Here is a 27,788-nt window from a genome sequence, read left to right on the forward strand (position 1 = left end):
ACAGTAGATCTCCTCTAATCGTATGTACAGTAGATCTCCTCTAATCGTATGTACAGTAGATCTCCTCTAATCGTATGTACAGTAGATCTCCTCTAATCGTATGTACAGTAGATCTCCTCTAATCGTATGTACAGTAGATCTCCTCTAATCGTATGTACAGTAGATCTCCTCTAATCGTATGTACAGTAGATCTCCTCTAATCGTATGTACAGTAGATCTCCTCTAATCGTATGTACAGTAGATCTCCTCTAATCGTATGTACAGTAGATCTCCTCTAATCGTATGTACAGTAGATCTCCTCTAATCGTATGTACAGTAGATCTCCTCTAATCGTATGTACAGTAGATCTCCTCTAATCGTATGTACAGTAGATCTCCTCTAATAGTATATACAGTAGATCTCCTCTAATAGTATATACAGCATATCTCTTCTGTCTGTTATTCTCAGAGTGGATAAGATATTTTGCTCCCCAACCATATAGTTGGTTATTTACATTTACCACTTTATAGATATATTTAAGAATAAATTGCCTTTTTTTAAAAACTTTACATATTAACTAAATTATACACCACACTTTTATTTTAAGGTTATTAACCGATTAATCGAAACGATAATCGGCCAACTAATTGATTATGAAAATAATCGTTAGTTGCAGCCCTATATTTATGTGTAGCGCCAGCCAAAAAAAAATGATTTTTAAGCTTTTCGGATAGCATAGAGAAGGGTTAATACCCCATAACATTTTGGTTGGTTGCGGAAACAAGGATTGGTTATAAACTTTCAGTGGCGACACCATTTCCCATGAGAACCCTTACAGGAGAGAATTTCTCTTCCTAGGGGTAGATTTCCTCTCACTTCCTGTTGTCTCCCTCCGTTTGTAAGTCGGATGTTTGTAACCCAGGGACTGCCTGTAATAACACGAGTTAAACACAACTATAAACTAGAAAATAGCAAACCTAGCAATGCCTCACTTACCAGCGTATTGTTACAGCGGACCTTCACTCCCCCGAGTCGTGTAAACCCCCCCCTACAGTCTAACTGCCCCCATTCCCTTTTCCCTTTTAACAGCATTACATGTTTGGAAGTTAGTGTATTTTTTTCCAGGGTCAGCTCCTTCCAGCTCTTTTCTTGAACCCTCTCTAAAATAGAAAACAGCTGCCGACCTTCTGTAGTAGCCTGTCTGTTCTGCTGACCCACTTGCCTTTAGTACTTTGATTTACTGACCTGAAAACAATTGTTTGCATACTTGATTTGGGTCAGTGACTTAAAGTATTTAAAGCCGTATCTGCTGACAAAATTAATTTCCACCTTGTGTTTCAATGTCCAGCCTGCTCCTATTAACCATTTGTTGACCGCCCTATAGCACTTTTACTGCTATAAGGCAGCAGCTGTGTGCAGGATCACATGTATATATCTGATTGTGCACTTCCACCAGCAGGGGGCGAGCGCTGCTTCTGTTGTGATTATTTACAGCTGAATCCGATCTGCGGGTACTGGGCACTTTATGTCCACCGCCACCTGCAGATCATTGGGCAGAGACTCAGAACAGAGCTCTGCCTATCTAAACAAGGCAGAGTTTCGTTCTGACAGGGGGGAGGGACGGATTCTCTCTTCCTGCAAAGCATGGACTTAAATCCATCTTTTTCCCCTTAGTAAAAGCAGCACACATAGTAAACACAAACACCGGCTTGGCACACGTTTAATCCTTTGCTCCTGATGTTAACTCCTTTCCAGCCAGTGTCATTAGTACAGTGGCAGTGCATATTTTTAGCACTGATCACAGTATTGTGGTCACTGGTTCCCGTAAAGTGTCAGTTAGTGTCCGGTTGTTTGCCGCAATATCGCAGTCCTGCTATAAGTCGCTAATACATAAGATACATTAAAAAATACTAAGCTAGGTAGCTTGGCGCTGAGGGAGGGGGTGCACCCTGAAACACGTCAGCTATACACCCCGTGTTGTGTATATGACACATTTATGTCCATCCTCTTCAGCACTGTGTTTTTATGGCTTATGTCTATTTGCCATCTTGTGAGTATTTATTTTTATTTATCTCAATTTTTGATTAAATATTTTTGGTAATGCACTAGGTGTACGACCTTCTATTTTTGCCTGTATTTGTATCACTGTATTAATGTTAGTGTCAGATTGACCGCCGCATTATCGCAGTCTTGTTATTAAATGCTGATGACTGCCATAAGCAGTATAAAAATTCCAGTATATCGACCGCAGTTTATAGGCACTATGACTTTCACGCAAAACAAATCAATAAAAACTTATATTAATTTTTTTTTTTTTTTTTTTATCAAAAACGTAGCAGAATACATTTTGTCCAAAATTTATGAAGAAATAGATTTTTTAAAAATGTTTTTGTTATGCCTTTTTTTCTTTTATAAAGCAAAAAAAAAAAAAAACAGTATTGGTCAAATACCACCAGAAGAAAGCTATACTTGTGTGAAAAAGATACAAATTTCGTTTGGGTACAGCGTTGTATGACCGCACTATTACAGATAACGTAGTGTAGTGCCGAATAGCAAAAAAAAAAATGGCCTGGTCATTTAGGGGGGTAAAATCTTCTAGAGCTCAAGTGGTTACCCTGAGCATTCTTGAAGGTTGTAAACTCTGTGAAGAAACACACCCCCCCACCAACATTTACTTTCTTGAATTGCGACATGTATTCACTATGCCCTGTGGGTAGGCACTGCTGTGTACCATGGGACATGTAGTCCTTAGAAATTGAGGAGAAGCTGGAAATCCAGGAAGTTGTGGAAAGAGATGGCCAGCAGACAGGCAGCACTCAGAACATGAAAGGAGATTTTCTTTCAAGGAAGTTGATGCTGGATTGTCAAAAAAGAACTACTTGTATTATTGCAATGTTGATGTTCAATCTAAAATGAGAGTATGCTGTGTCCATAGATCTCCTTTAGGCAAGATGTTCAACATGACAGCATTGCCTGGTACACACTACCCAGTGGGTTGAATGTAGAAAAACGACCGCTCCAGTCAGAGCTGCTATACTAAGCATCGGAAGTTAGTACAGCGATCTCCTCCACTAAGCTGTTGTGTTCTGACAGGAGGACGGCCCCTCCCACGCCGATCGGGAGCCGGTCGGGTGCTGGTTTTCCAACGTTTTCGCCCGACATAAGCCGGCCCAACCGTCCCCTTCTATCGGTCAGACCGAAATACCCACGGGCCGAATGTCGGGCATTTTTTATTGAACTGGCCGATGTCTCCCAACATTCGACCCGTGTGTACAGGGCTTAAGGCAACAAGCATTTGCCTAAATGATTGTTCACCAATGTCAGCCTGCATATTTATCTTGGGAAATATGCAAGTCTCATCTCGTGGTCGTGCGATGTTGTACCCAAACAAAATTGACGTCCTTTTTTTTCCCACAAATAGAGCTTTCCTTTGGTGGTATTTGATCATATCTGCGTTTTTTATTTTTTGCGCTATAAACAAAAAAGAGCGGCAATTTAGAAAAAAACACAATATTTTTTAGTTTTTGCTGTAATAAATAGCCCCATTTTTTTTTTTTTTTTAAAAAAAAAGCTAATTTTCTCCTCAGTTTTGGCCGATATGTATTCTTCCACATATTTTTGGTAATAAAAATCGTGAAAAGCGTTTATTGGTTTGTGCAAAAGCTATAGCGTCTACAAAATAGGGGATAGATTTATGGCATTTTTATTATTATTTTTTTTTTTATACTAGTAATGGCGGCCATCTGCGATTATTTATTTATTTATTTTTTCGAGACTGCGAAATTATGGCGAACATATCGGACACTTTTTTTTTTTTACACATTTTGGGACCATTGGCATTTATACAGCGATCAGTGCTATAAAAATGCATTGATTACTGTGTAAATGTCACCGGCGGGGAAGGGGAGATGAGAGACCATGGTTCCCAGCTCGTAGGAACTCACGATCTCGCTCTCCTCACAGAACTGGGATGTGTGCGTTTACACACACACACACGTCCCTATTCTGCCTCTCGTGCCCGCGATCACTCATGGCCGGCGGTCATCGAGACCGCCGGTAACGAGCATCGGCACCCCCGATGTGCAGCGGGTGCATGCGCCTGCTATCCCTCTTAAAGAGACCGACGTACAGCCACAGTATAATGGCGGCTGGTCGGCAAGTGGTTAATATTATGAATTTAAATGAATATGAATTTATTGTCTGCCATTATCAGCACCTTTAGTACAAGAAAAGCTCAAGAAAAATGCATCCTTTTAATTTCTGTGTATGTCTTCACACTGGTCTGTTGTGCTTCAGTTGTGGTGTTAACAATCTTGCTGCATTTTTGGTCAGTTAAAAAAAAACGCACTGAAAACGCAACAAGAACGCATTAACGCACTTTGATGTGCGTTTTTGATGTGGTTTCTGAGTCACATGACCTTTGAAAAACACATCATAAGCACAGTAAAATCGTGTGTGTTTTCAGTGCCATTATCGACACTTTTTACTTTATCGGTAAAATGCAGAAAACACCTTTTTTGGACATCGAAGTTTCAGTACATATGCACTTTAACCACTTAAGCCCCGGACCATTTGGCTGGCCAAAGACTTTTTGCGATTCGGCACTGCGTCGTTTTAACTGACAATTGCGTGGTCGTGCGGCGTGGCTCCAAAACAAAATTGACGTCCTTTTTTCCCCACAAATAGAGCTTTCTTTTGGTGGTATTTGATCACCACTGTGGTTTTTATTTTTTGCGCTATAAACAAAAAAGTGACGATTTTGATAAAAAAAAGCATTATTTTTTACTTTTGGCTATAATAAATATCCCCAAAAAATATTATAAAAATTTTTTTTTTTTCCTCAGTTTAGGCCGATACGTATTCAACATATTTTTGGTAAAAAAAAATCACAATAAGCGTTTATCAATTGGTTTGTGCAAAAGTTATAGCGTCTACAAAATAGGGGATAGTTTTATGGCATTTTTATTAATATATATATATGTATATATATATATATATATTTTTTTTACTAGTAATGTCGGCGATCTGCAATTTTTATTGTGACTGCGACATTATGGCGGACAGATCGGACACTTTTGGCGCTATTTTGGGACCATTCACATTTATACAATGATCAGTGCGATTAAAAATGCATTGATTACTGTGTAAATGTGACTGGCAGTGAAGGGGTTAACCAGGAAGGGGTTGTTGCAGGAATTGTGTGTCCTAGGGAGTGATTCTAACTGTAAGGGGGATGGGCTACATGTGACACGACACTGATCACCGCTCCAGATCACAGGGAGCGGTGATCAGTGTCGTTAGGTAGAATGGGGAAATGCTTGTTTAAATCAGCATTTCCCCGTTCTTCCTCTCTGTGAGACCATCTGCGGGACCCGCAATCACACTCGCGGTAGGGTCGCGCGCCGGCGGCGGCGTGCACGGGACCACACGGCAGCAAATTTAAAGGGGTGTTTCTGTACACCCATTTGCCTGTCCGTGCCATTCTGCCGATGTAAATATTCGTGCGGCGGTCGGCAAGCGGTTAAACTTGTATTTCTTTTTGTTGAGTTCATGATTTCTACTGTTATCATTAATATTGACTCTGGTTGGGTTCAATGTTACCCTTGTCATAACAGTTTTAAAATATATGTAAACCCCAACAATGAACTTCTTATTTGCTCCCTTTTTGTCTACTCAGTATACCATGTTTTTGAATGTTTTTGGTTGTATCTGTTCAATAAGTACATAAAATACCTGATGATTTTGCCAGAAATCCTTTGAGCTAAAAAAATGTGTGTGCTCTCTGCCTATACACAACGAGAGGGGTTATGGAGATGAGGTCTGTGTTCTTGGTAATCCATCAGCCATCAGGTAGGCAGGACTGACACCATGTCCTTGGTTATTCTGTAGTTTTAAACGCTCGCTTCACATATGTCTGGCTGTGGTTTCAGTGTGATTTTTTTAATCGGAGTCCGGTGCGGTTTTGTTCACGGGTTCAGGTGTGTATTTTTACTTGAAAGACTGAGCCAAGCCTTCTCATCCAACATCAGTGCCTGACCTCACAAATGTGTTTCTGGAAGAATGATCAAATATTCCCATAGACACACTCCTAAACCTTGTGGACAGCCTTCCCAGAAGAGTTGAAGTTGTTATAGCTGCAAAGGCTGAGAGAACTCAATATTGAACCCTATGGACTAAGATGTCATTAAAGTTCATGTGCGTGTGTAAAGGCAGGCGTCCCAATACTTGTGGTAATATTGTGTATGTGGACAAGCTCCATAGAAAGCTGGTTCAGTTCACGTCATGCAAATCGGGTGCAGTTCAAAATTCATCCTTTTCACATATAGGTCAACTGAGCCTACAGGGGTAAAATCTGGTGAAATGTACATGTATTGCAAAAATGTTTTTCCCCCTTCTCATCTGTAATTCTTTCTTGTTGGTTCAGGCCTAGGATTCAACATTGTGGGTGGCACAGACCAGCAATACGTGTCTCATAATGACAGTGGGATATACGTTAGTAGCATCAAGGAGAATGGAGCTGCCGCTGTGGATGGTAGGCTGCAGGAGGGAGACCGGATACTGGAGGTAAGACACCATTGTATTCTGTTTGTCTGGGATTGCTGCTAGTGTGAACTGTGTGTCTGGATTTTCTTGTAGTGTGAACTGTGTGTCTGGATTTTCTTGTAGTGTGAACTGTGTGTCTGGATTTTCTTGTAGTGTGAACTAACTTCTGTACAATTGTCCTGTCTGTGATCATTTAAACTGTTTACTTAATTCCACCTACTCCCATTCAAAGAGGAGAAGTCTGCAGTTGCACGCCTCTCCCTCTGGCCTGTATTTTCATGAATGACTAGGTTTGTGTTATTGAAGACAACACCTGGGTGTGTTGCAGAGTCAAGTAACAAGGTCATTTTTAAGGATATAGAAGTGTTCATTTTTTTGTTCTTCATGTTGCATATCTGCCAATAGTTTACAGCAAAAAATATTTGCTTTCTTTTGCCTTTTTATATACTTAGTCTTACCTATTATGATAGACTTACAAGGGTAGAGGATGAGCAGGGCGCAGCACTATAGAGCACAAAGTAGAAGCTGCACATGTTCTCTGCAAATATGTATAGAAATATGGATTTTATAGCTTCATATTCTCAAAAACAACATGCAACATACCAGCCCTTAAAGTGATTGTAAGGGTTTGTTTCTTATTTAAAATAACAAACCTATCATACTTGCCTCCACTGTGCAGCTCATTTTGCACAGAGTCCCAACCTCATCTTTTGGGTTCCCCCTCAGCTCTTGCAGGCGCGCTCCTGAGTCCAGCATTTGCATCCATAGACACGAATGCCGGACTCGGGCCCAGCCACCCGTCATTGGATTTGATTGACAGCAGCGGGAGCCAATGGCTGTGCTGCTATCAACCTATCCAATCAAGAGCAGGGACCCCGTGGAGAGAGGGAGAGCGCGTCTCCGCTGACAGAATTACGGGGCTCAGGTAAGTAAAATGGGGGGCTAGGGGGCCGGTCACTGCCAGGTGTTTTTTCACCTTAATGCATAGGATGCATTAGACCCCTTTCTACCCATTGAAATGAATGGGCAGCGCGGTTATACCATTGGCATAGCGCTGCTACAGTCGTTTTAACCCTTTCTCGGGCGCTAGCGGGGGGTAAAAGTGCCCCCCCCCCCCCCCCCGCTAGCAGTCGAATAGCGCTGCAAAATTGACGGTAAAGCACCACTAAAAATAGCGGCGCTTTACCGCCGACGCACCCACTGCCCCAATGTGAAAGGGGCCTTAAGGTGAAAAACACAAGGGTTTACAACCTCTTTAAATGTATAGTTTCTTTATTTTTTAGTTGAACACTTTTTACAGAAAATAGCTTAAAATATCAATAACAACAAGTGTAACTGATCCCAGCGCTCAAAGAATTAAAGAAACACGCACTAAAGCAGCTATTATAAAAATACAAAATATCCAATGGAATATGCCTAGATAGAAATCGCATGGATAAAAATCGCAGCATTAACAGCGCTTAATGAAATATCTTAGGACATTCAGTGCAATACGATGGGATTCAGTGGGCTGAACATGCCAAACACAAATGAATGAGTGACATAAAAAGTCCATGCAAAAGTCCTTAAAGTGTGCGGTGCAGTGTGTCCCATAAGAGACTTAAAACATTCTTTATCCTGAATACCGTCACCAATCCGCCATGTGAACACCCCTTTTGGTGATGTACTCGCCACAATGAAGATTTACCTGAGTGAGAAAATGTGAAACTGCGCTAATAGACTAATATAAATGACAATTGACCATCATAAGGTGCAAGAAAAAGACCATGTAAATATATGGAGCATATAAATAATTGCTCATAAAAAATATGCAATCAGTACATGTGCAAAAGTGCATAATCATGTGCATCAGTGCAAATCTTGAGACATATTGAAAGTCCATATAATAAATGCGATGACCACCCAAGTGCTGATGAGTATTGCAAGTTTGTTGATGAAAGTATGAAGTGTCAGATCCACCGTCACCAAATATAAAAGCTGGCCGCTTACCAGAGACCCATGACCCCCCACTACAGAGGGTCTGAGTAAGCTGTTAAGGAATAATCACTCCGGACCTCCATCAAAAACCAGACAGCTCCGCTATGTTGAAAAGTTGGGGGCCTTGATATCAGATGGATCAGTAGCGGGGCGGCAAACCCTCAGCACGGAAAGCCATAAATGGAAAAAGAGCTCCAAATAGTGTAAAATCCTCTGGTTTTATTAAAAAAATGTATATTAACACTCGCATGTAAAATAACTGGCGAACAAAATGAAGAGAAGTCTGGGGCACCGGCTGGATACCCTCAGACAGCCCGTCCTGCTGGTAGCCACAGCGATAGGAGGTGACGCGAACACGTCGCTCTGTTCCGCCCTACGCGGCGTTTCGTAACAAGATTACGTCTTCCATTTACCTGAGCCTGGTATCCCCACAGGGATATAAGGTCAAGGTGGACGATCTCTCAAGGTAACCAAAACACTTTCCTGGGACGGCTCAGCGGGTGCGGAAGATATAAGTGGGAGTCATAAAGTATGTAGTCCTGGCAGTTCTACTCCAGGCTCCTCACACAATCACAACATCACACCAGAACCTTTCCCAGCTACCTGAATGGTGTGAGGAGCCTTTTTTAAAGGTCTTTTGCATTGATTTTTATGTCACTCATTCATTTGTGTTTGGCATGTTCAGCCCACTGAATCCTATCATATTGCACTGAATGTCTTAAGATATTTCATTAAGCGCTGTTAATGCTGCGATTTTTATCCATGCGATTTCTAGGCATATTCCATTGTACAGAAAATGGCTGTCGACCCTACCAGACATGCAGTGTCCTTGTCACCTCCTGTTTGATGAAATGACAAGCTTAAACAATGTTCTCTTTTTTGTAAACTACTAGTCCCATCATGGAAGGGAGATGAACAAGGCAGACATGTATGACAACCATGGCTCCCTCTGTGGAGAAGTAAAGCTGGCCATAGATTACAATTTGTCTGGTTCAGCAGGGACCGGTTGCATTTCGGTCCATCTATGGCTGCTCCTGTTTGAGAAAAGCCGATCTAATGATTTAATCCACTGGCTGATAAAAAAATAAAAAACCATGAATCATGTATGGCCAGCTTAAAGCAGAACTTCACTATCTAGCAGGCTGCATGAGAGAAATTGTATGACCAGATTTCATTTTCGAAAGCCTGCCAATGATCTGATCTCCTAAGAACGTGTTCATTGTTCACCCTGGGTTTTTTTTTGCATAAAATAATTTTTATTGAAAGTAATTGATCACACCTGCATTAGGACTGACTCATGGCACATAAAAAAGAATTCCTACTTAGATTGAGGGAAAAATAGGCACAGACAAATTGTATATTTCCCAAGGCGTCTTTCAGGACAGCACCTGAGAGATAGCGACTCCACCCACCGGAAACAGGAAACACCTTCTTCCTCCAAACTTTAAAGGGAGGCGCCTCCCTACCATACCTCAGTTTTTGTGTTTCCTCCGGCCCGGAGGGAACATCTTTTTGAAGGGGAGTCAAGGTCTCTCAGATGCCTGGGAGACAGGGCTTCTTTTTCATTTTTTCCTCCTTTTTGGAGACCCGCTGTCCTCCCGGCCTACCCAAGCCTTGGCAGCGGTAGCAATCGGGCTCCTCTTCCCCTCCTGGTGCTCGGGGAGAGCCGTAGACCCGGTGATCCGCGCGGTCATAGGAGCGGCGGTGCGCGTGCGCCGCCGCCATGTTTTTTTGGCCGGCAGGCGCGGCGGAAGTGACAAGGCGGGTCACTGGGTCAGCAGAAGCGTCATTTCCGGCGTGGATGCGAGAGGGGAGGAGGGAGGACAGGAACTGGCGCCTACTTCCGCTTCCGGTCCGGTGCAGATGCACTATGGGAGTCCGGAAGCGGCATATGAAGCCACAGGTGGAGAGCTGCACACCAGAGATGGAGGACTCAGCGTCTGCAACGGTGGGGACAGGCACAGGCGCCAGTAAAGCTCAGGTAGGAGCAGCAGTTTAAGTCTGCCTTTCTTCCTTTTCCTGGGTTTGGTCTTTTTTCTTTTTTCTTACCCCCTAGTGGCAAGGGGCCTGTCTGGGCACTGGAGGCTGACTGGTTTCTTCTTAGTGCACCTGTGGGTGATTCTTGTGTAGCTGAGACCGGGTCTCACTAAAAGGTCCCCTGGTTTTTTTCCCTTTTTTGTTTTTTCTCTCACAGGCTAAAAGCTCTGACCCAAAAAAGAGATGTCCTTCTTGCAGGGCCAAAATGGGAGAAAATTGGAAAAAAGTCTTATGCAGTACATGCATCACTTCTTTAGTTAAGGAGGAATCAGCTTCGGTTTGTGATGATCTGGTTGCCTCTGTAAAGAAGGAACTATACGCCACGATTCAGACTTTTCGTGACTCTTTAGTTAATCCAGCTGCTAGTCAGCCATCCACTTCTGAGGCTTCCCAGGGTTCTATTTCTTTCCCCATGGTAGAAGTTTTACCTGAAGGCCCCCCTATCAGGGAAGAGCAGTCCCCTACTCCTTCCGTTAAGGATTCGGAGGAGGAGGGTGAGGAAGCGGAGGTGGCTCCTTCCAAATTTAAGCTTTCCCTAGAGGAGGTAGACGGACTCCTTAAGGCTATCCATGTTACACTTGGCTTAAGTGAGGAAAAGAAGGAGTTATCTCTTCATGACCGCATGTATGCAGGGTTAAATGAGCCTAAGGGGCGAACATTTCCAGTTCATTCGGTCATTTCTGACGCCATTACTAAAGAATGGCAAGATCCAGAGAAAAAGCCCTTTTTTTCCAGAGCCCACAAAAGGCGCTTCCCTTTTGAGGAGGACCCTTCTGCGGTGTGGAATAAGGTGCCCAGGTTGGATGCGGCCTTTTCACAGGTCTCAAGGTCCACAGACCTGTCTTTTGAAGACATGGGTGTTCTAAGGGATCCAATGGACAAACGCATGGATCTTTTGCTCAAAAGATCATGGCAATCAATCATGAGCAATTTAAAACCAGCAATGGCCACAACCTGTGTAGCCAGGAATCTGGAATACTGGGTGAACCAACTTAGATCTCATATAGTGGCAGATTCCCCCAAGCAGGAGATCTTAGATTCCTTTCCTACCCTGATTTCTGCGGTTGCTTATATTGCTGATGCTTCGGCTGAAGCTATCAAGATGTCAGCTAGGTCTGCAGCTTTAGCAAATGCTGCGAGAAGAGCTTTATGGCTAAAAACCTGGCCAGGTGATACAGCTTCAAAGAGTAAACTTTGTGGTATCCCCTTTTCAGGTGACCTTCTTTTTGGCCCAGATCTAGATAATATCCTAGACAGAACTGCCGATAAGAAGAAGTCCTTTCCGGTCAAAAAGAAAAAGCAGACCCCAAAACGTCTTTTTCGACCTCAAAAAACTCAGCAGCAGCAGCAGGAAAGTAAGTTTCAGGGCAGGAGGAAAAATTGGTCTGCGCAAAAGGCGAAGGGCAAAGGTGGAATTCTCTTCCGTCCTCCTTCACAGGCCGAAAACTCACAATGACTCATCTCTGCGGGTCGGCGGAAGATTACGAGAGTTTCTTCCGCAGTGGTCAGTGATAACTACAAATCAGTTTATTCTGACCACTCTCTCGCAGGGTTATACTCTCGAGTTCGCCAGAAGCCCCCCAAGAAGGTTTCTGGTAACAAATGCTCCTCGAGATCCAATGAGGGCCCTGGCCATGAAATCCTCTCTGGAGGAACTAATGCAACAGGGTGTAGTAATCCCGGTGCCACCAGAGGAATGGCACGAGGGCTTCTATTCGCATGTCTTCCTGGTAAAAAAACCAACAGGAAGATTTCGTTTAATTCTAAATTTAAAGCCACTAAACAGAGCCATCAAATACAGAAGGTTCAGGATGGACTCAATTTTCACCGCCAGAAATATTCTGACTCCAGGTTGTTTCATGGCGTCAGTGGATTTAAAAGATGCATACCTGCATATTCCAATCTCATCCCAGTCCCAGGGGTTTCTCAGGTTGGCGGTAAGGTTGGAAGGCAGAATTCAGCATCTGCAATTCAGAGCCCTACCCTTCGGGCTATCATCCGCACCCCGAATTTTTACCAAAGTAATGGCAGAGGCCCTAGCTCCGCTGCGTCTTCAGGGAATCGCAGTAATTCCTTACTTAGACGATCTGCTATTTTTCGCCCCCTCAAGAGAGGAGCTGAGGAGCAATTTAAGCAGAGCATGCAGCCATTTGGAGTCTCTAGGTTGGATCCTAAATCTCCAAAAATCTTCCCTGGAACCATCTCAGGAGATTCGGTTTCTAGGGTATATAATAAATTCGGTAAGCCAAAAAATTTTTCTTCCTTCAGAGAAGAAAGGAAAAATCCAGGATACAGTGTCTTTTTTGCAGACCAACCAGCAGCTGACGGTAAGATTGGTCATGTCAGCCCTGGGGGTTCTGACTTCGTCAATGCCAGCTGTTCAGTGGGCAAGACTACACTTCAGACATCTGCAGGCTTTTCTTCTGAGATCTTGGGATCACAATTTAGAATCCCTGGACTCAGAGGTAAGAGTTCCAACCCAAGTGAAGAGGTCACTATGGTGGTGGAAAAGGCAGGATATCCTATCGGAGGGGTTGGTCTGGGCCTTTCCAATCGAAAAAAGGCTGACAACCGATGCCAGTTCCTGGGGTTGGGGAGCCCACCTAGAAAAAGGTTTCACTCAGGGAAACTGGTCCAGGAAAGAGGCGACCAAGTCCTCAAACTGGAGAGAGCTCAAGGCGATCGACTTGGCTCTGAGGTCATTTGCTCAGGGGCTTCAGGCCCAGCATGTTCAAATACTAACAGACAATGCCACGGCAGTGGCTTACATAAACAGGCAGGGAGGTACAAGGAGCAAATCGCTGCAAGTACTAGCCATGAGCATTCTCCGTTGGGCAGAAGGACACTTGCTGTCGTTATCAGCAGTCCATCTAAAGGGATCCCTGAACGGAGTGGCGGATTTCCTGAGCAGAAACCCCATTCGGGAAGCAGAATGGTCGCTGAACCCAGAGGTTTTCGCCATGATTGTCGAGAAGTGGGGGCTGCCAGAGGTGGACCTGTTCGCCTCAAGGGAGAATGCCTTGGTTCCGCAATTTTTTTCCCTAAGCAATCACGACGGGTCACTAGGAACAGATGCCTTGGCGTATCCATGGAGATTCCATCTCTGCTACGCTTTCCCCCCATTTCAGTTAATTCCCTTAGTATTAAGAAAAATTCAAAGGGAAACGGTACCGGTTGTCCTAATCACGCCCTTTTGGCCAAGAAGGGCTTGGTTTTCAACCGTTCTGAAAATGGCGGTCAGGCCTTATTGGCATCTGCCCCTCAGGCACGATTTACTATTTCAGGGACCGGTAAATCACCCAGAGGTAGCCACTTTGGCGCTCACTGCTTGGTATCTGAAGAGCAGCTCTTAAGGAGCAAAGGTTTTTCCAACCGGTTAATCTCTACGCTATTATCCAGTAGGAAAAGGGTGACTAGAAATATCTATTCCAGGGTCTGGAAGGTTTACAATACGTGGTGTAATTCATCTGACCAGGACCCAGGGAGTCTCGTTACCATTCTGGAATTTTTACAGGTTGGTGCTGACAAGGGACTAGCAGTTAGTACCTTGAAGGTACAGGTGGCTGCGCTAGCAGTGTTCCTAGAAAGATCTGTGGCCTCAGATCCATTGGTAACCAGATTTTTCAGATCCCTTACGAGATCCAGACCAGCACCACTTAGGTTGTTTCCCAAATGGGATCTGTCGATAGTCCTCCAGGCTCTAACAAGGAGTCCCTTTGAACCTTTGGAAGAAGCGCCACTTAGATATCTCACTTTTAAGTCTGTGTTTCTGATTGCCATGGTCTCTGCACGAAGGATCAGTGAGCTTAATGCTTTATCAGTTAAGGAACCCTATTTATCTATCTTCCCAGATAGGGTTATACTTAGAACAGATCAGAAATTCTTACCAAAGGTAGCTTCAGTACAAAATCGTGTTCAGGACATTGTACTTCCGACCTTCTGCCCCAACCCAGTAGGGGAGAAGGAGACTTGTTTTCACATGTTGGATGTTAGAAGAGTTTTGTTATGTTACCTGGAAAGGACAAAGCTCTTTAGACGTTCAGATTCTCTGTTTGTGTTATTTTCAGGCAACAGGAAAGGTTGCCAGGCTTCTAAAATCTCTTTAGCAAGGTGGCTGAAGCTAGCCATTTCAGAGGCTTATTCGCATGCAGGCGTGTCTCCTCCTGCAGGAATTTCTGCACACTCAACAAGAGCATTAGCGGCCACTTGGGCAGAGAGAGCTGGTGCCACCCCTGAACAAATCTGCAAGGCGGCAACTTGGTCAAGTTTTCACACATTCGTGAAACATTACAGGCTGGACCTCACATCTGCTAATGATCAGGCGTTTGGCAGAAAGGTCCTGCAAGCTGTTGTCCCGCCCTAAGGGGGTAAGTCTCTGTTATCCTCTCAGGTGCTGTCCTGAAAGACGCCTTGGGAAAAACCAAGTTAGACTTACCGGTAACTTGTTTTCCAGAAGTCTTTCAGGACAGCAACATCCCGCCCTATTGTATTGTATATACTATGCTGTGACTAACGTATGTGTTTATGTGTTCCAGCCGGGGCCGGAGGTCTTCTCTACTACAACTGAGGTATGGTAGGGAGGCGCCTCCCTTTAAAGTTTGGAGGAAGAAGGTGTTTCCTGTTTCCGGTGGGTGGAGTCGCTATCTCTCAGGTGCTGTCCTGAAAGACTTCTGGAAAACAAGTTACCGGTAAGTCTAACTTGGTTTTTTAGATTCTTTGTCATGTGTATGACCCTTTGAAGCAAGACACTTCTTCAAACCAAAAAGTGAAGTTGATTTTCTACAACTGCATATTTGGGTTATAGTTAGGTGGTTTAGGTGCATCTAGATTTTAGCAGTTTCTATACTGAGTATAGAAGAATTAATTCAAACATTTGCACTACAGGCACATGACCTAGCATTATTTTATTTGTTTTTAAAGATGCTTTTCTAATTGATGTATAAGATATGCAAAGCAGTACAAACTCTTACCTGTCCAGGGATCCTGCGATGTTGGTACTGGAAGCCGATCTTCGGATCGACTCACGGGTGCTGCTGCCGCCATTCCTAGTAAGGGAACCAGGCAGTGTAGACTTTCAGCTTCACTCCTGGTTCCCTACTGTGCATGCGCGAGTCGCGCTGTGCATTCTGAATGGTCCCTGCTGTCCTCTGGGACCTGTGTGTCTCCCAGAAGACAGCAGGGGGGGAGGAGGAGGGGCTGGATATGGCATAATTCGCCCGCACAATGCGTGGCGCGATTTTGCTGGAAGTGGGCACAAATACCTGGATTTGCCAAATGTGACACCGGAGGGGGGGGAATCCGATCAGCGGAAGTTCGATTTGTGGGTGGAATTCCGCTTTAATATCACAGTCCCCCCCCCCCTTTAAAGCAGCCCCACATTGTTCTTAGTTCCCCTTCATATCAGAACCCCCCTTTACATCACAGTGTAGTCCCCTTTTCATCACAGTGCCCCCATACATTAATGTAAAGGGACTGCTCTGTAACGTGGCACTGTGATATAAAGCGCCTGCACTGTAAGAATTACAGTGCAGTGCTATTTATATCACTGTGCCCCTTTACATTAGTGCCCCTAGCAATCACAATTAGCCCCCCCCCCACAGTGCCCCTTGCAGTCATGCCGCCCCCCCCCCCCCCTTTTCCTTTTACATCACAGTGCCTTGCCTGCACAGTCCTACCCTTCGGCAGTGCAGAGGTAGTTAGCACCTTGTCGATTATGTCATCCTTTCAGCGGGGCAGGGGGCAAGGAGCTGCAGATCTGGATGGATTGTTGGAGATGCCCAACTTTTAATGTTAACAAGCGGGTTGTTACCACACTCTGTACCGATCTTCAGCTCCTCCAGCCCCCTGACCTGCAGATAGGATGACATTGTTGGTGGGGTGGGAGACCCAGGAGAGAACACGCAGGCTGTGGCACAGCCACACAGCAGGAGGTGAGCGGCGACTAATGGGCACAGAAGCACTGTTGTGTATATAAAATCTGAAAATTAACAGTTGTGCTCATAAGTTTACATACCATGGCAGAATTTATGATTTCTTCGCCATTTTTCAGAGCGTATGAATGATAACACAAAAACATTTATTTCACTCATGGTTAGTGTTTGGCTGAAGCCATTTATTATCAATCAACTGTGTTTACTCTTTTTAAATCATAATGGCAACAGAAACTACCCAAATGACCCTGATCAAAAGTTTACACACCCTGGTGATTTTGGCCTGATAACATGCACACAAGTTGACACAAAGGGGTTTGAATGGCTGTTAAAGGTAATTAGTGTGTGTATATAAAAGGTCAATGAGTTTCTGGACTCCTGACAGACTATTGCATCTTTCATCCAGTGCTGCACTGACGTTTCTGGATTCTGAGTCATGGGGAAAGCAAAAGAATTGTCAAAGGATCTGCGGGAAAAGGAAGTTGAACTGTATAAAACAGGAAAGGGATATAAAAAGATATCCAAGGAATTGCGAATGCCAATCGCCAGTGTTTAAACTCTAATATGGGCTGCATGGTGGAGTCACCAGAAGAAAGTCATTACTATGCAAATGCCACAAAGTATCCCACTTACAATACGCCAAACAGCACAGAGACAAGCCTCAAACCTTCTGGTACAAAGTCATTTGGAGTGATGAGACCAAAATTGAGCTTTTTGGCCACAACCATAAATGCTACATTTGGAGAGGAGTCAACATCATCATGCCTATGATGAAATGTACGGAGGTGGATCACTGATGTTTTGGGGATGTGTGAGCTACAAAGGCAAAGACAGCCTCAAACGTGCAGTTCATGCAAGACAGCCCAAGAATTTACAGGAACTGGAGGCTTTTTGCCAAGAGGAATGGGCAGCTTTACCATCTGAGAAGATAAAGAGCCTCATCCACAAATACCACAAAGGACTTCAAGCTGTCATTGATGTTAAAGGGGGCAATACAGGGTATTAAGAATTGGGGTATGTAAACTCTTGATCAGGGTCATTTAGGTAGTTTCTGTTGTCATTATGATTTAAAAATAGTAAACACAATTGATTGATAATAAATGGCTTCAGCCAAACACTAACCATGAGTGAAAGAAAAGTTTTTGGGTTATCATTCATATTCTCTGAAAAAGGGTCAAGAAATCATAAATTCTGCCAGGGTATGTAAACTTATGAGCGCAACTGTATACCCACAAAAATGCAAGTATTTGTAAGACCCCTTTCACACGGGGCGGTTCGGCCACTAGCCGCTAGTGGCTGAAGAAAGGGTTATTAGCGCCCTTGATGCGCCGCTGCCGGAGCACTTTGTATGCACTTTGGCAACGCTGCCCATTCATTTCAATGGGCAGGGGCAGTGCAGGAGTGGTGTATACCACTCCCGCACTGCCCCAAATTACTGCTTGCAGGACTTTCTTTCCCGTCCTGCAAGCGCACCGCCCCAGTGTGAAAGCACTCCGTCTTTCATACTGGGGTGGCTTGAGAGGCACTTTCAGGCACTTTACAAGCACTATTTTTAGTGCTAAACCGCCTGAAAGGCGCCCCAGTGTGAAAGGGGTCTAAATGTAAAGATTATGGAATACAGAATGTGTACTGCAACAGTGTAGAACATTGAATTTTCTCAGAAACCGTTATCACTTGAATGTCTACACATTCTATAAATTCAAGCTGGTGTTAAGAATATGATAAGTAATCATAAGTAAGCAACTTATCATTTTTTTTTTTTTTTTACTTGTGCATTCAGGTGAATGGTATTAAGCTAGAAAAACGTTTGCACAAACATGCAGTGGAACTCTTCAGGAATGCTGGTGAGCATGTGATCTTAAAGGTTCGGCACCAGGTACGTTAAACTGGGTCTCTGTACTGTATTTGAAATAAGATATTTTGATTGTTACATCAGAACATGAGCTGTGTAACATTCCTTTTTTTTTAAATTTATAAATATATATACACTTTAAAGTGTACTTTTTGTAGGAATATGAAAGTAAACTGATGCTTTGAGATGCTGAAGAAATATTATAGCTGTATAGCTATAATGCAAGCCTATTCTTCTAGATACATTGTATAGGGCTGTCATCTTCTATTGCTACTTAAAATGTTTTCTTGGGGCTTTGAAGATAGCAGAGAGAAAAGCAAAATCATCTGAAATGTGTTGGTGACTGTGGATTGAGTGTTCTGCTGGCCTCTCTTAAAGGGTAACTCCACTTTATCGTGGAAATAAAAATATAGCATATACAATTGTGACACAAGTCATATTGTAGTGAAGTGTTACTAAAAATTACCTTTCCTTTTTAATCTGCAGCCCTGTAATTTTCTGTAAAATGCAATATGGCTACCTGGAGGTGCTCTGTACACAGAATGTCCCCTGAAAATGTCATAACCTACGTGTGTGATTGGCTCACTGATTTCCCCAGAAGTCTGCACTAAGATACAAGTCAGATATCTGGCATCCCCTGCAACAAAAATGTAATTTTTGGTGAGCTACTCCCAATAGGATATCTCGTCTAATGGGATGCAGACCCAGCAATTTTCCTCATTAGAGCCCTGCAAGGGCAGCAGCTGATTGATATACAATCTAGAGTGTTTATTCCCGCGCTACCATGTAAGAAATAAAATAACACAGGAAAAGCCGCTTGCACCGAATAGGGTCCTAACTAACCCCTATTACAACAATGGACTAGATATTAAGTATGGTGCTGCGCTAATCATTATCATTAGAACCCTGCAAGGGCAGCAGCTGATTGATAATTATGAAACCACTACCATACAGATCCATTTAGCACATGGACACAGACAAACACACAGGGATTTCTTCAGAATAACAAAAGGTAGGAATCTGCAACAAAGTTTTGTTAAAATCCCAGCAATGTACATACAGTATCTCACAAAAGTGAGTACACCCCTCACATTTTTGTAAATATTTTATTTTATCTTTTTATGTGACAAAACTGAAGAAATTTTGACACTTTGCTACAATGTAAAGTAGTGAGTGTACAGCTTGTATAACAGTGTAAATTTGATGTCCCCTCAAAATAACAACACCGCTATTAATGTCTAAATCGCTGGCAACAAGAGTGAGTACACCCCTAAGTGAAAATTTCCGAATTGGGCCCAAAATGTCAATATTTTGTTTGGCCACTATTATTTTCCAGCACTGCCTTAACCCTCTTGGGCATGGAGTTCACCAGAGCCTCACAGGTTGCCACTGGAGTCCTCTTCCACTCCTCCATGATGACATCACGGAGCTGGTGGATGTTAGAGACCTTGCGCTCCTCCACCTTCCGTTTGAGGATGTCCAACAGATGCTCAATAGGGTTTAGGTCTGGAGACATGCTTGGCCAGTCCATCACCTTTATCCTCAGCTTCTTTAGCAAGGCAGTGGTCGTCTTGGAGGTGTGTTTGGGGTTATCATCATGTTGGAATACTGCCCTGCGGCCCAGTCTCCGAAGGGAGGGGATCATGCTCTGCTTCAGTATGTCACAGTACATGTTGGCATTCATGTTTCCCTCAATGAACTGTAACTCCCCAGTGCCGGCAGCACTCATGCAGCCCCGGACCATGACACTCCCACCACCATGCTTGACTGTAGGCAAGACACACTTGTCTTTGTACTCTTCACCTGGTTGCCGCCACACACGCTTGACACCATCTGAACCAAATAAATGTATCTTGGTCTCATCAGACCACAGGACATGGTTCCAGTAATCCATCTCCTTAGTCTGCTTGTCTTCAGCAAACTGTTTGCAGGCTTTTTTTGTGCATCATCTTCAGAAGAGGCTTCTTTCTGGGATGACAGCCATGCAGACCAATTTGATGCAGTGTGCGGCGTATGGTCTGAGCACTGACAGGCTGACCCCCCACCCCTTCAACCTCTGCAGTAATGCTGGCAGCACTCATAAGTCTATTTTCCAAAGACAACCTCTGGATATGACGCTGAGCATGTGCACTCAACTTCTTTGGTCGACCATGGCGAGGCCTGAGTGGTCTTGGCCACCGTGCTGCAGCTCAGTTTCAGGGTCTTGGCAATCTTCTTATAGCCTAGGCCAGTGATGGCGAACCTTGGCACCCCAGGTGTTTTGGAACTACATTTCCCATGATGCTTCACTACACTGCAGAGTGCATGAGCATCATGGGAAGTGTAGTTCCAAAACATCTGGGGTGCCACGGTTCGCCATCACTGGCCTAGGCCATCTTTATGTAGAGCAACAATTCTTTAGATCCTCAGAGTTCTTTGCCATGAGGTGTCATGTTGAACTTCCAGTGACCAGTATGAGAGAGTGAGAGCGATAACACCACTGTACCGTTTTTTTTAGAGCTGGCGGTCGGCTTCCTGATAACTGATGCAGCTAAGCAGCTGCTCGGCCATTATCACAAGAAGTAGGAGGGGTCATCCCCTTCCCGCCGCTCCGCCCGGGTCTCACGTCCCTTCAGGAGGCCAGAGCGACCAGCCGGCACGTCCGATTCACCAAAGAAAACACATACGTAAGTCGTGCCCGCACATTTTTTTTTTTTTAAATTCAGTGAAGTGTATTTTTTCCAAAAAAATTGCATTTGAAAGACCGCTGTGCAAATACCGTGTGGCATCAAATAGTGCAACAACCACCATTTTATTCTCCAGAGACTTTTCTAGCACAAAAAAAAGATTTTAACCACTTGCCGCCCAGCTGCCGTCATTATACTGCAGCAGGTCGGCACGATCCCGCGAACCGTAGTAGCTATACGTCGGTCCCTTTAAGCGGGATAGCAGGCGCGCGCCGCCGCAGGCGCAATGACAGCCGGGCATGAGAGGCAGAACAGGGACGTATGTGTGTAAACACACACATCCCAGTTCTGTGAGGAGAGAGAGATTGCGAGTTCCTACGAGCTGGGAACCATGATCTCTCATCTCCTATAGTCAGTCCCATCCCCCACAGTTAGAACACACACGAGGGAACACAGTTAACCCCTTGATCGCCCCCTAGTGTTAACCCCTTCCCTGCCAGTGACATTTATACAGTAGGAAGGAGGAAAAAATCCTGGACAGCCGCACACCGCTTAAGGCATCTTTATTGAAAGATTAAAATCCAAAAACAGTCATGTCTGAAGCATAGAAAACAGGGAAAAACAGCTAACACGTTTCACATCACAAACAGATGCTTAGTCATAGTTACAGCATCGCAAAGCGACGCAGTGCTGTATCGCAAAAAACGGCCTGGTCATTGAGCAGCCAATTCTTCCGGGGCTGAAGTGGTTAACTTGTAAACAACTAGTGTAAGAAATAGGCTTGGTCCAGAAGTGGTTGAAGTGTTACTAAACCCAGTGGTATCAAAATAGTTAATCTGCCCACCGACAGTGCCCACAGCTTATAAAGCTTCTTTATAAAATATTGCCACTATATACCTTTTTGGATGATCTGTATACCACAGTTACACGATAAGCTGCAAAGTTTCTCCAGTGCTGAGATTTCAGGAAGGAGGAAATTTCCACTTCAGCATGTATACACGCCCACATGTGTGTCAATATCTTGTGACCTGTCTAGCTCTGAGAACAAGTAACTGTTCTCTCCAGTATAAAAGACACAACTGAGAATGTGCAGGTCGGCTTCCCTGCCTGTGTTAGCTGGCCTTCCCCAGATAGACAGTGCAGGGAGGGAAGGATCTGTGCATACAGGATCAAACAGCCTTTTTACACAATGCAGAGGATTAACCCCATAAGTTCCACAGGGAGTATAACAAGCATGCTATGCTGCATATACAGACTGATTTTACTGTTGTGGGTTTAGTAACACTTTAAGTGTTGAGGAATTCAGTGATGAGCCAAAAACTATTGAGGATACATGGAACTATTAAAGCGTTTGTTAACCCCCCCAAAAAAACCACAGATTCTCTTCCTTTAAAGCATGTTACACAGCACAGTGCTTGTGCTGTGTAATTTGGCACCCTGTAACACTTGAAATACCTGGCTGATCCTGCCTAGCTCTGCCCTCCCCTCTGCAAACAGACCACGATAATCATGCCTGCTGAGCCCCTGACATCGTGGTCTGTTTGTGTGCCTCCGTCATCCGCAGCCCTGCTCTTCTGTGTCTCCTCTGTCCTCCTTCCCGCTCCCCTCTCTGGGTGTCAGCTCCTGCCCCCTGCCTGCTCTCCCTGCTTTCATATTTCATTAAAAAGCATCCCATCTGCACTCTAATATACTTGTAAATGTCCCTCCCTGTGCCTGTGTTGGGTAAAAAAATATGCTTATCTGTATGTATAACAGCGCGGCTCCCAGCGCTCAGCTGGCTCGGCTTTCACTCTCTCCTCTCCTCCCCGTTTGACGTCAGCGGGAGCACTCAGCCCCGCCCACTTCAACTGTAAGTCAGAAAGAAGAGACCCAAAGAGGCAGCTGAGCGCTGGGAGCTGCGCTGTTATACATACAGATAAGCATATTTTTTACCTAGCACAGGCACATTTACTGGTTTATTGCAGTGCAGATGGGATGTTTTTATATAAGTGGGTTAACGACCACTTTTAAAGTAAACTTCAGTGATTAGATCACCCTAATAAAGCTGATGCCCCCAGTCCCCTTAGAGTAAAAAAAAGTGATAGACTAATTCTTTAGAGTGCAACCCTCTTGTACTGGCCTTACCAGGTGGGTGAAACTGGGAACACTGGTTCAGTACACTTGTTATCCAAAGACCAAAAAAATCCTCGCACTCAAATGTGGTGGGTTGAAGTGGTAATATACAGTTCCCAAATCTGGTTCTTATGTTGACTTGAGTTTTCCACAGGTCACCAAGTGCTCCCAAAGCCTTGCAGCCCCCTTTGGTCAGGAGAATCCCAAACTCTAAGAGAAATCAAGCAGGGTACATCAGCCTAGTGCATTACCAACTACACCATTTATTTATTGTAAGAAAAATTGTAAACCATTATATCAGAGCCATAGCCCCAGTCTGTGGCTCTGAGTATGGTTGGATGACTTCCACATAGCAGATGCTGATGTGTTTCAAGGGTAAATCCTCTTCTGAGCTCAGAGGGGTTTACCCTCAAAATGTGTCAATCTGCTATTTGGTGTCACTTAATGACATCCAGAGCCACAGGATGAGTCTATGATTGAAGTTTTCATCTGCTTTTATATGTGTTTTACACTCATCGGTACATGTGTGTGTATATATATTTATATATTCCATTTTTTTTATAATGGAAATGCACTATGCTGGTGCGCCCTTCATGCTTTCCGTTATTTAATGTTCCTGTTATCGAAAAGTGTGCTGTTAAAAATAGAAAGGGATTTAACCGCCTTTCACCTACTAAAATTTGAAGTCCATTTTGGGTGAACCAACCTTACGGTGGAACTTGTTCACTCTTGAGAAATGTAGGTAAATCTAACCAAGGGTTCCATCATGTTAGGTTTTAGAATTTTTAGATTTTCGCCAGGGAGAGTGTACTTTATTCCTGTAGATCAATGATTCGATTTTCTTTTCTATTGTGTTCACCAGTGAGCTCTTCCTCAAAATATAATGATGTAAGCATTAGTTTTTACCAGTCTTCACCAGAAAATACATTATGAATTGCAGCTCTATATTTATAATGTGGAGCAGCAGATGTGTCATACCTGTTATCGCTCATGGCTTTTAATATGTTCTGGAAACCATCAGGTTTCATTTCTTACCCCTATCACTAATGTCTTCCTGAGCTTGTACATTTGTATAATTCTCCATGAATTTGTCTGAGCAGCAGAGCAGGAAGTTAGTTCTACTCCGGCGCTTCTGTCTGCTCTATGTAACTCCAGGGGAGAATGGCTTTCAAAACATGTTTTTTTTTTCTTTTTTTTTTTTTTTTTTTTTTTTTACTGGAATTATTAAATAAAGGTGAGTAAGTTGCAGTACCAATTATACAGACAGACAATATGAAACTTAAAGGGGTTGTAAAGGTTCGCGTTTTTTCACCTTAATGCATTTTCTGCATTAAAGTGAAAAAACATCCGACAATACTGGCCCCCCAGCCCCCCGTTTTACTTACCTGAGCCCGTTCACCTGTTGCGCTCGCCCCTGATGTCCTCTTCGCCGCTCAGCCTGGCCGTTGATTGGCTAGAGTGGATGGATTGAAAGCAGCGCAGCCATTGGCTCGCGCTGCTGTCAATCACATCCAATGATGCGGTGCACAGGGGCGAGGCCGAGTGGTACAGTGAGCGGCTATAGCCGCCGGCTGTATCATGGGAGTGCGCCCGCAAGAATTAACCACCATGCGAGAGAGCTCGCATGAAGGTGGTTATTTCTTGCGGGGAGGAGCTGAGACAGCCACCGAGGGACCCCAGAAGATCAGGTTCGGGGGTCACTCTGTGCAAAATGAGTTGCACAGTGGAGGTAAGTATAACATGTTTGTTGTTGTGTTTTTTTTTTTTTTTTAATTGTCTTTACAACCCCTTTAAAGAGTAATTCCAATTATGTTGAGAGAAAAAAACAGTCCTCTCTGGGTCAGCTACGTACGTATAAGAAAGAAGGGAGGGTGCACCGACCTTGTGCATTACCAAAAATAATTTTAATAAACGTAAAAACGGTTATACTCACATGAATTTTAATTTTTTAAAAAATGGTTATACTCACCTCAAAATGTGGTATACTGGCATATCAAGGCAAAAGCAAAATAGCGAATGGTTTCTCTAAGGTCTATGGTTGGAATCAGAGATGCCGGAGGACCAGACGGTATTGCAGGGTGGCTAACGCATTTTAAGGGAGGACCCTCTTCTTCAGAGCCAAAGCGATGACTGGCCTCTTCTAACTGCCTGTGTGTATGTATAGATAGATAGAGATATATATATATATATATATATATATATATATATATATATATATATATGACACATATACACACCCACATGATGGCAGATTTTGCCACGCCCATCTACATAGGCACCGCCTCCCCTGTGGACAAAGGGGAGGCTACTGTGTGCCACTGTCAGGCATCTCAGGCCCACCGCTCCCGTTTTGACAGTTCATGTGTAAAGGTATAGCATTGTAGCCTCACAATACATGTATAGATATAGCTTTACAATATGGTGTGTATTAAACAATCCCAATTGTAAATCTAACCTGTTACTGTGGGAAAATTGGTATCCTCTGATGTGTCCCTCTAACATCGATCTGTGGTATATAGCATGCTCTGTGCCACCCAGGCTCTGGCAAGGTGGGCCCAGCGGTGTTCCTGACACACTAGTATGTGAGTTATGTACATTGCAGGGTTTTTAAGAAACTTCGTTGCAGATTCCTACCTTTTGTTATTCTGAAGAAATAACTGCATGTTTGTCTGTGTCCATTTGCTGAGTGAATCTGTATGGAAGTGGTTATATAATTATCAGTCGGCGGCTGCACCTGCAGGCCTCTGAGGAAATTGCCAGGGTCCGCATCCCTTTAGACGTGATTTCCCTTTGGGCGTATCTCACCAGAAATGACATTTTTGTTGCAGAGGATGCCCAAAATCTGACTTGTATCTAAGGCTGCTTTCACACTGAGGTGGTTTTCAGGCGTTTTACGCCTGAAAACCGCCTCTTCATTCATTTCAGTGTGACTTTTCACACTGGGCAGGTGCACTTGCTGGACGTTCTGAAAAGTCCTGCAAGCAGCATCTTTGGGGTGGTGCTAGGAGCGGTGTATACACTGCTCCCAAAACATTCTGCCCGATTAAAAAAAAAACTGTATCTGCTTTGTGGTGCTTGTGTTTTATTTTTGTGATGTGCTGATAACCTAGAGCTACACATGCGATTAGCCCCCTTAACTAATTGCAATAAATTCCTCGTTCACAGCGCTGCAGTGTTTATTTACAAAGTGTTACTAAATCCAGGAGCCTACATTCACTATATCCGGTCTCCCACAGTACACAGAGCATGGAAATCCAATAATTTTAGTAAATATAAACTGCTAAATACCTTTTCTCATCAGCAGTATATAGCAGTCTTCTGACTTCTACCAGTGTTGGCTTGTAGGAGTTTGCATTTTCCTCTGACTGTCCTATCGGGATGCAGAACCCCTGACCCTCTGTCTTCCCTGTGCTGATCACATGCACCCTTCCAAGAAAAAAAAACTCTAGCAATACTCACCAAACTGAGCATGTGCAGCCTGTCCCCTGGCTCTGTATTATCAGAAAATATATCTGGGACAGTGGAAGGAGGAGAGGATCAGAGGAGACATGATCAGACAGCCTTTTTACACAATGCGGTGGATTACCCCCTTAGGTTTTACAGTGAGTATAACCAGCATGCTTTACTGCATATACACACCGATTTTACTGTTGAGGGTTTAGTAACACTTTAAAGCCCTATTGAACATTCATTTTCAATCGGCATACAGGGCGCTAGGGAAAAAAAAGGTGTTAGCAGCCGCAGTAAAATAAGCCGGTGCCCTGCCAGCATGCTGCAGACCAGGGCCCTTTCTGTGTGGAAGCAGTGGTCTCTGTGGCTAGATAATTTGGTAGATTGGTGGCTCCAGGTTTGTTGTCACAGCAAGCAAAAAGAGGCGGCAGGTAAACCATAACCAAAATTAATAAAATGTAGGTCTTCTTGTATGCTTCTTGTAGAGTTTAAAGCTCAACTTTGAGAATCTTGGGAATTCTCCCTTTGCAATGGGGCTGTGCCCGCAATTCAAGGTTTAATATTGTGCGATTAGGTTTAGTGGACATAGTAAAGAAAATCTATGTACCCAATCATCCATGCTGCTACACTGGTCTGTGCAGCATCTTTTCCCCTACTCCCCAGCAGTCTAAGATCCTGACGAAATCAAGACTAATGCAAGGTCTGGAGCAGTGATGGTGAACCGTGTCACGCCAGATGTTTTGGATCTATATTTCCTATGATGCTCATGCACTCTGCAGTGTAGTTGAGCATCATGGGAAATGTAGTTCCAAATCATCTGGGGCGCCAAGGTTCACCATCACTGTTCTAGAGCCTTGCACTGTTAGTGTGGGGGGCGTAGTGAATCGGGTAAGTTAAGGTGCTTCACCTCTCTCCTACTATTTCTCACTGCAAGGAATATTTTTCACATTTCTGGCAGTTGTTTCAGCAAGCTGTTGTGACTGATCCTGGTAGAGGCATAACCAAAACCAGCAGAACCTTTTTGGGGGGTCTTTTAAAGTGGATATAAACCCAATGTCATCCTTTCTAAACTACTGCCATAGGGGTTATCTATAGGGATATACATGCCTCCTGCATGTATCTTTACCTGTCAAATGTCTCCCCTCTGTCTGTTATTAGACCCGAAAAACTGCATGTTCTGTGGGTGGGTCTGTTCTGTGGGTGGGTCTGTTGTCTGGAGCTCGGTGAGTGGAGTCGTGATGT

At 43.9% G+C, this 27,788-nt stretch overlaps 1 protein-coding gene across 1 annotated transcript in view; it reads left to right on the plus strand.

Annotated features, from left to right (window-relative positions):
- The window catches only part of SYNJ2BP (synaptojanin 2 binding protein), a 48,668-nt gene that overhangs the window by 14,290 nt on the left and 6,590 nt on the right, over nucleotides 1-27,788 (plus strand). The window contains exons 2-3 of the mRNA XM_073609474.1: nucleotides 6,404-6,543; nucleotides 18,247-18,342. Coding sequence (XP_073465575.1) covers nucleotides 6,404-6,543; nucleotides 18,247-18,342 — 236 coding nt within the window. The remainder of the gene's footprint in view (nucleotides 1-6,403; nucleotides 6,544-18,246; nucleotides 18,343-27,788) is intronic.

The sequence above is a fragment of the Aquarana catesbeiana genome, linkage group LG13 (assembly GCF_042186555.1).
Source record: "Aquarana catesbeiana isolate 2022-GZ linkage group LG13, ASM4218655v1, whole genome shotgun sequence".
NCBI lineage: Eukaryota > Metazoa > Chordata > Amphibia > Anura > Ranidae > Aquarana > Aquarana catesbeiana.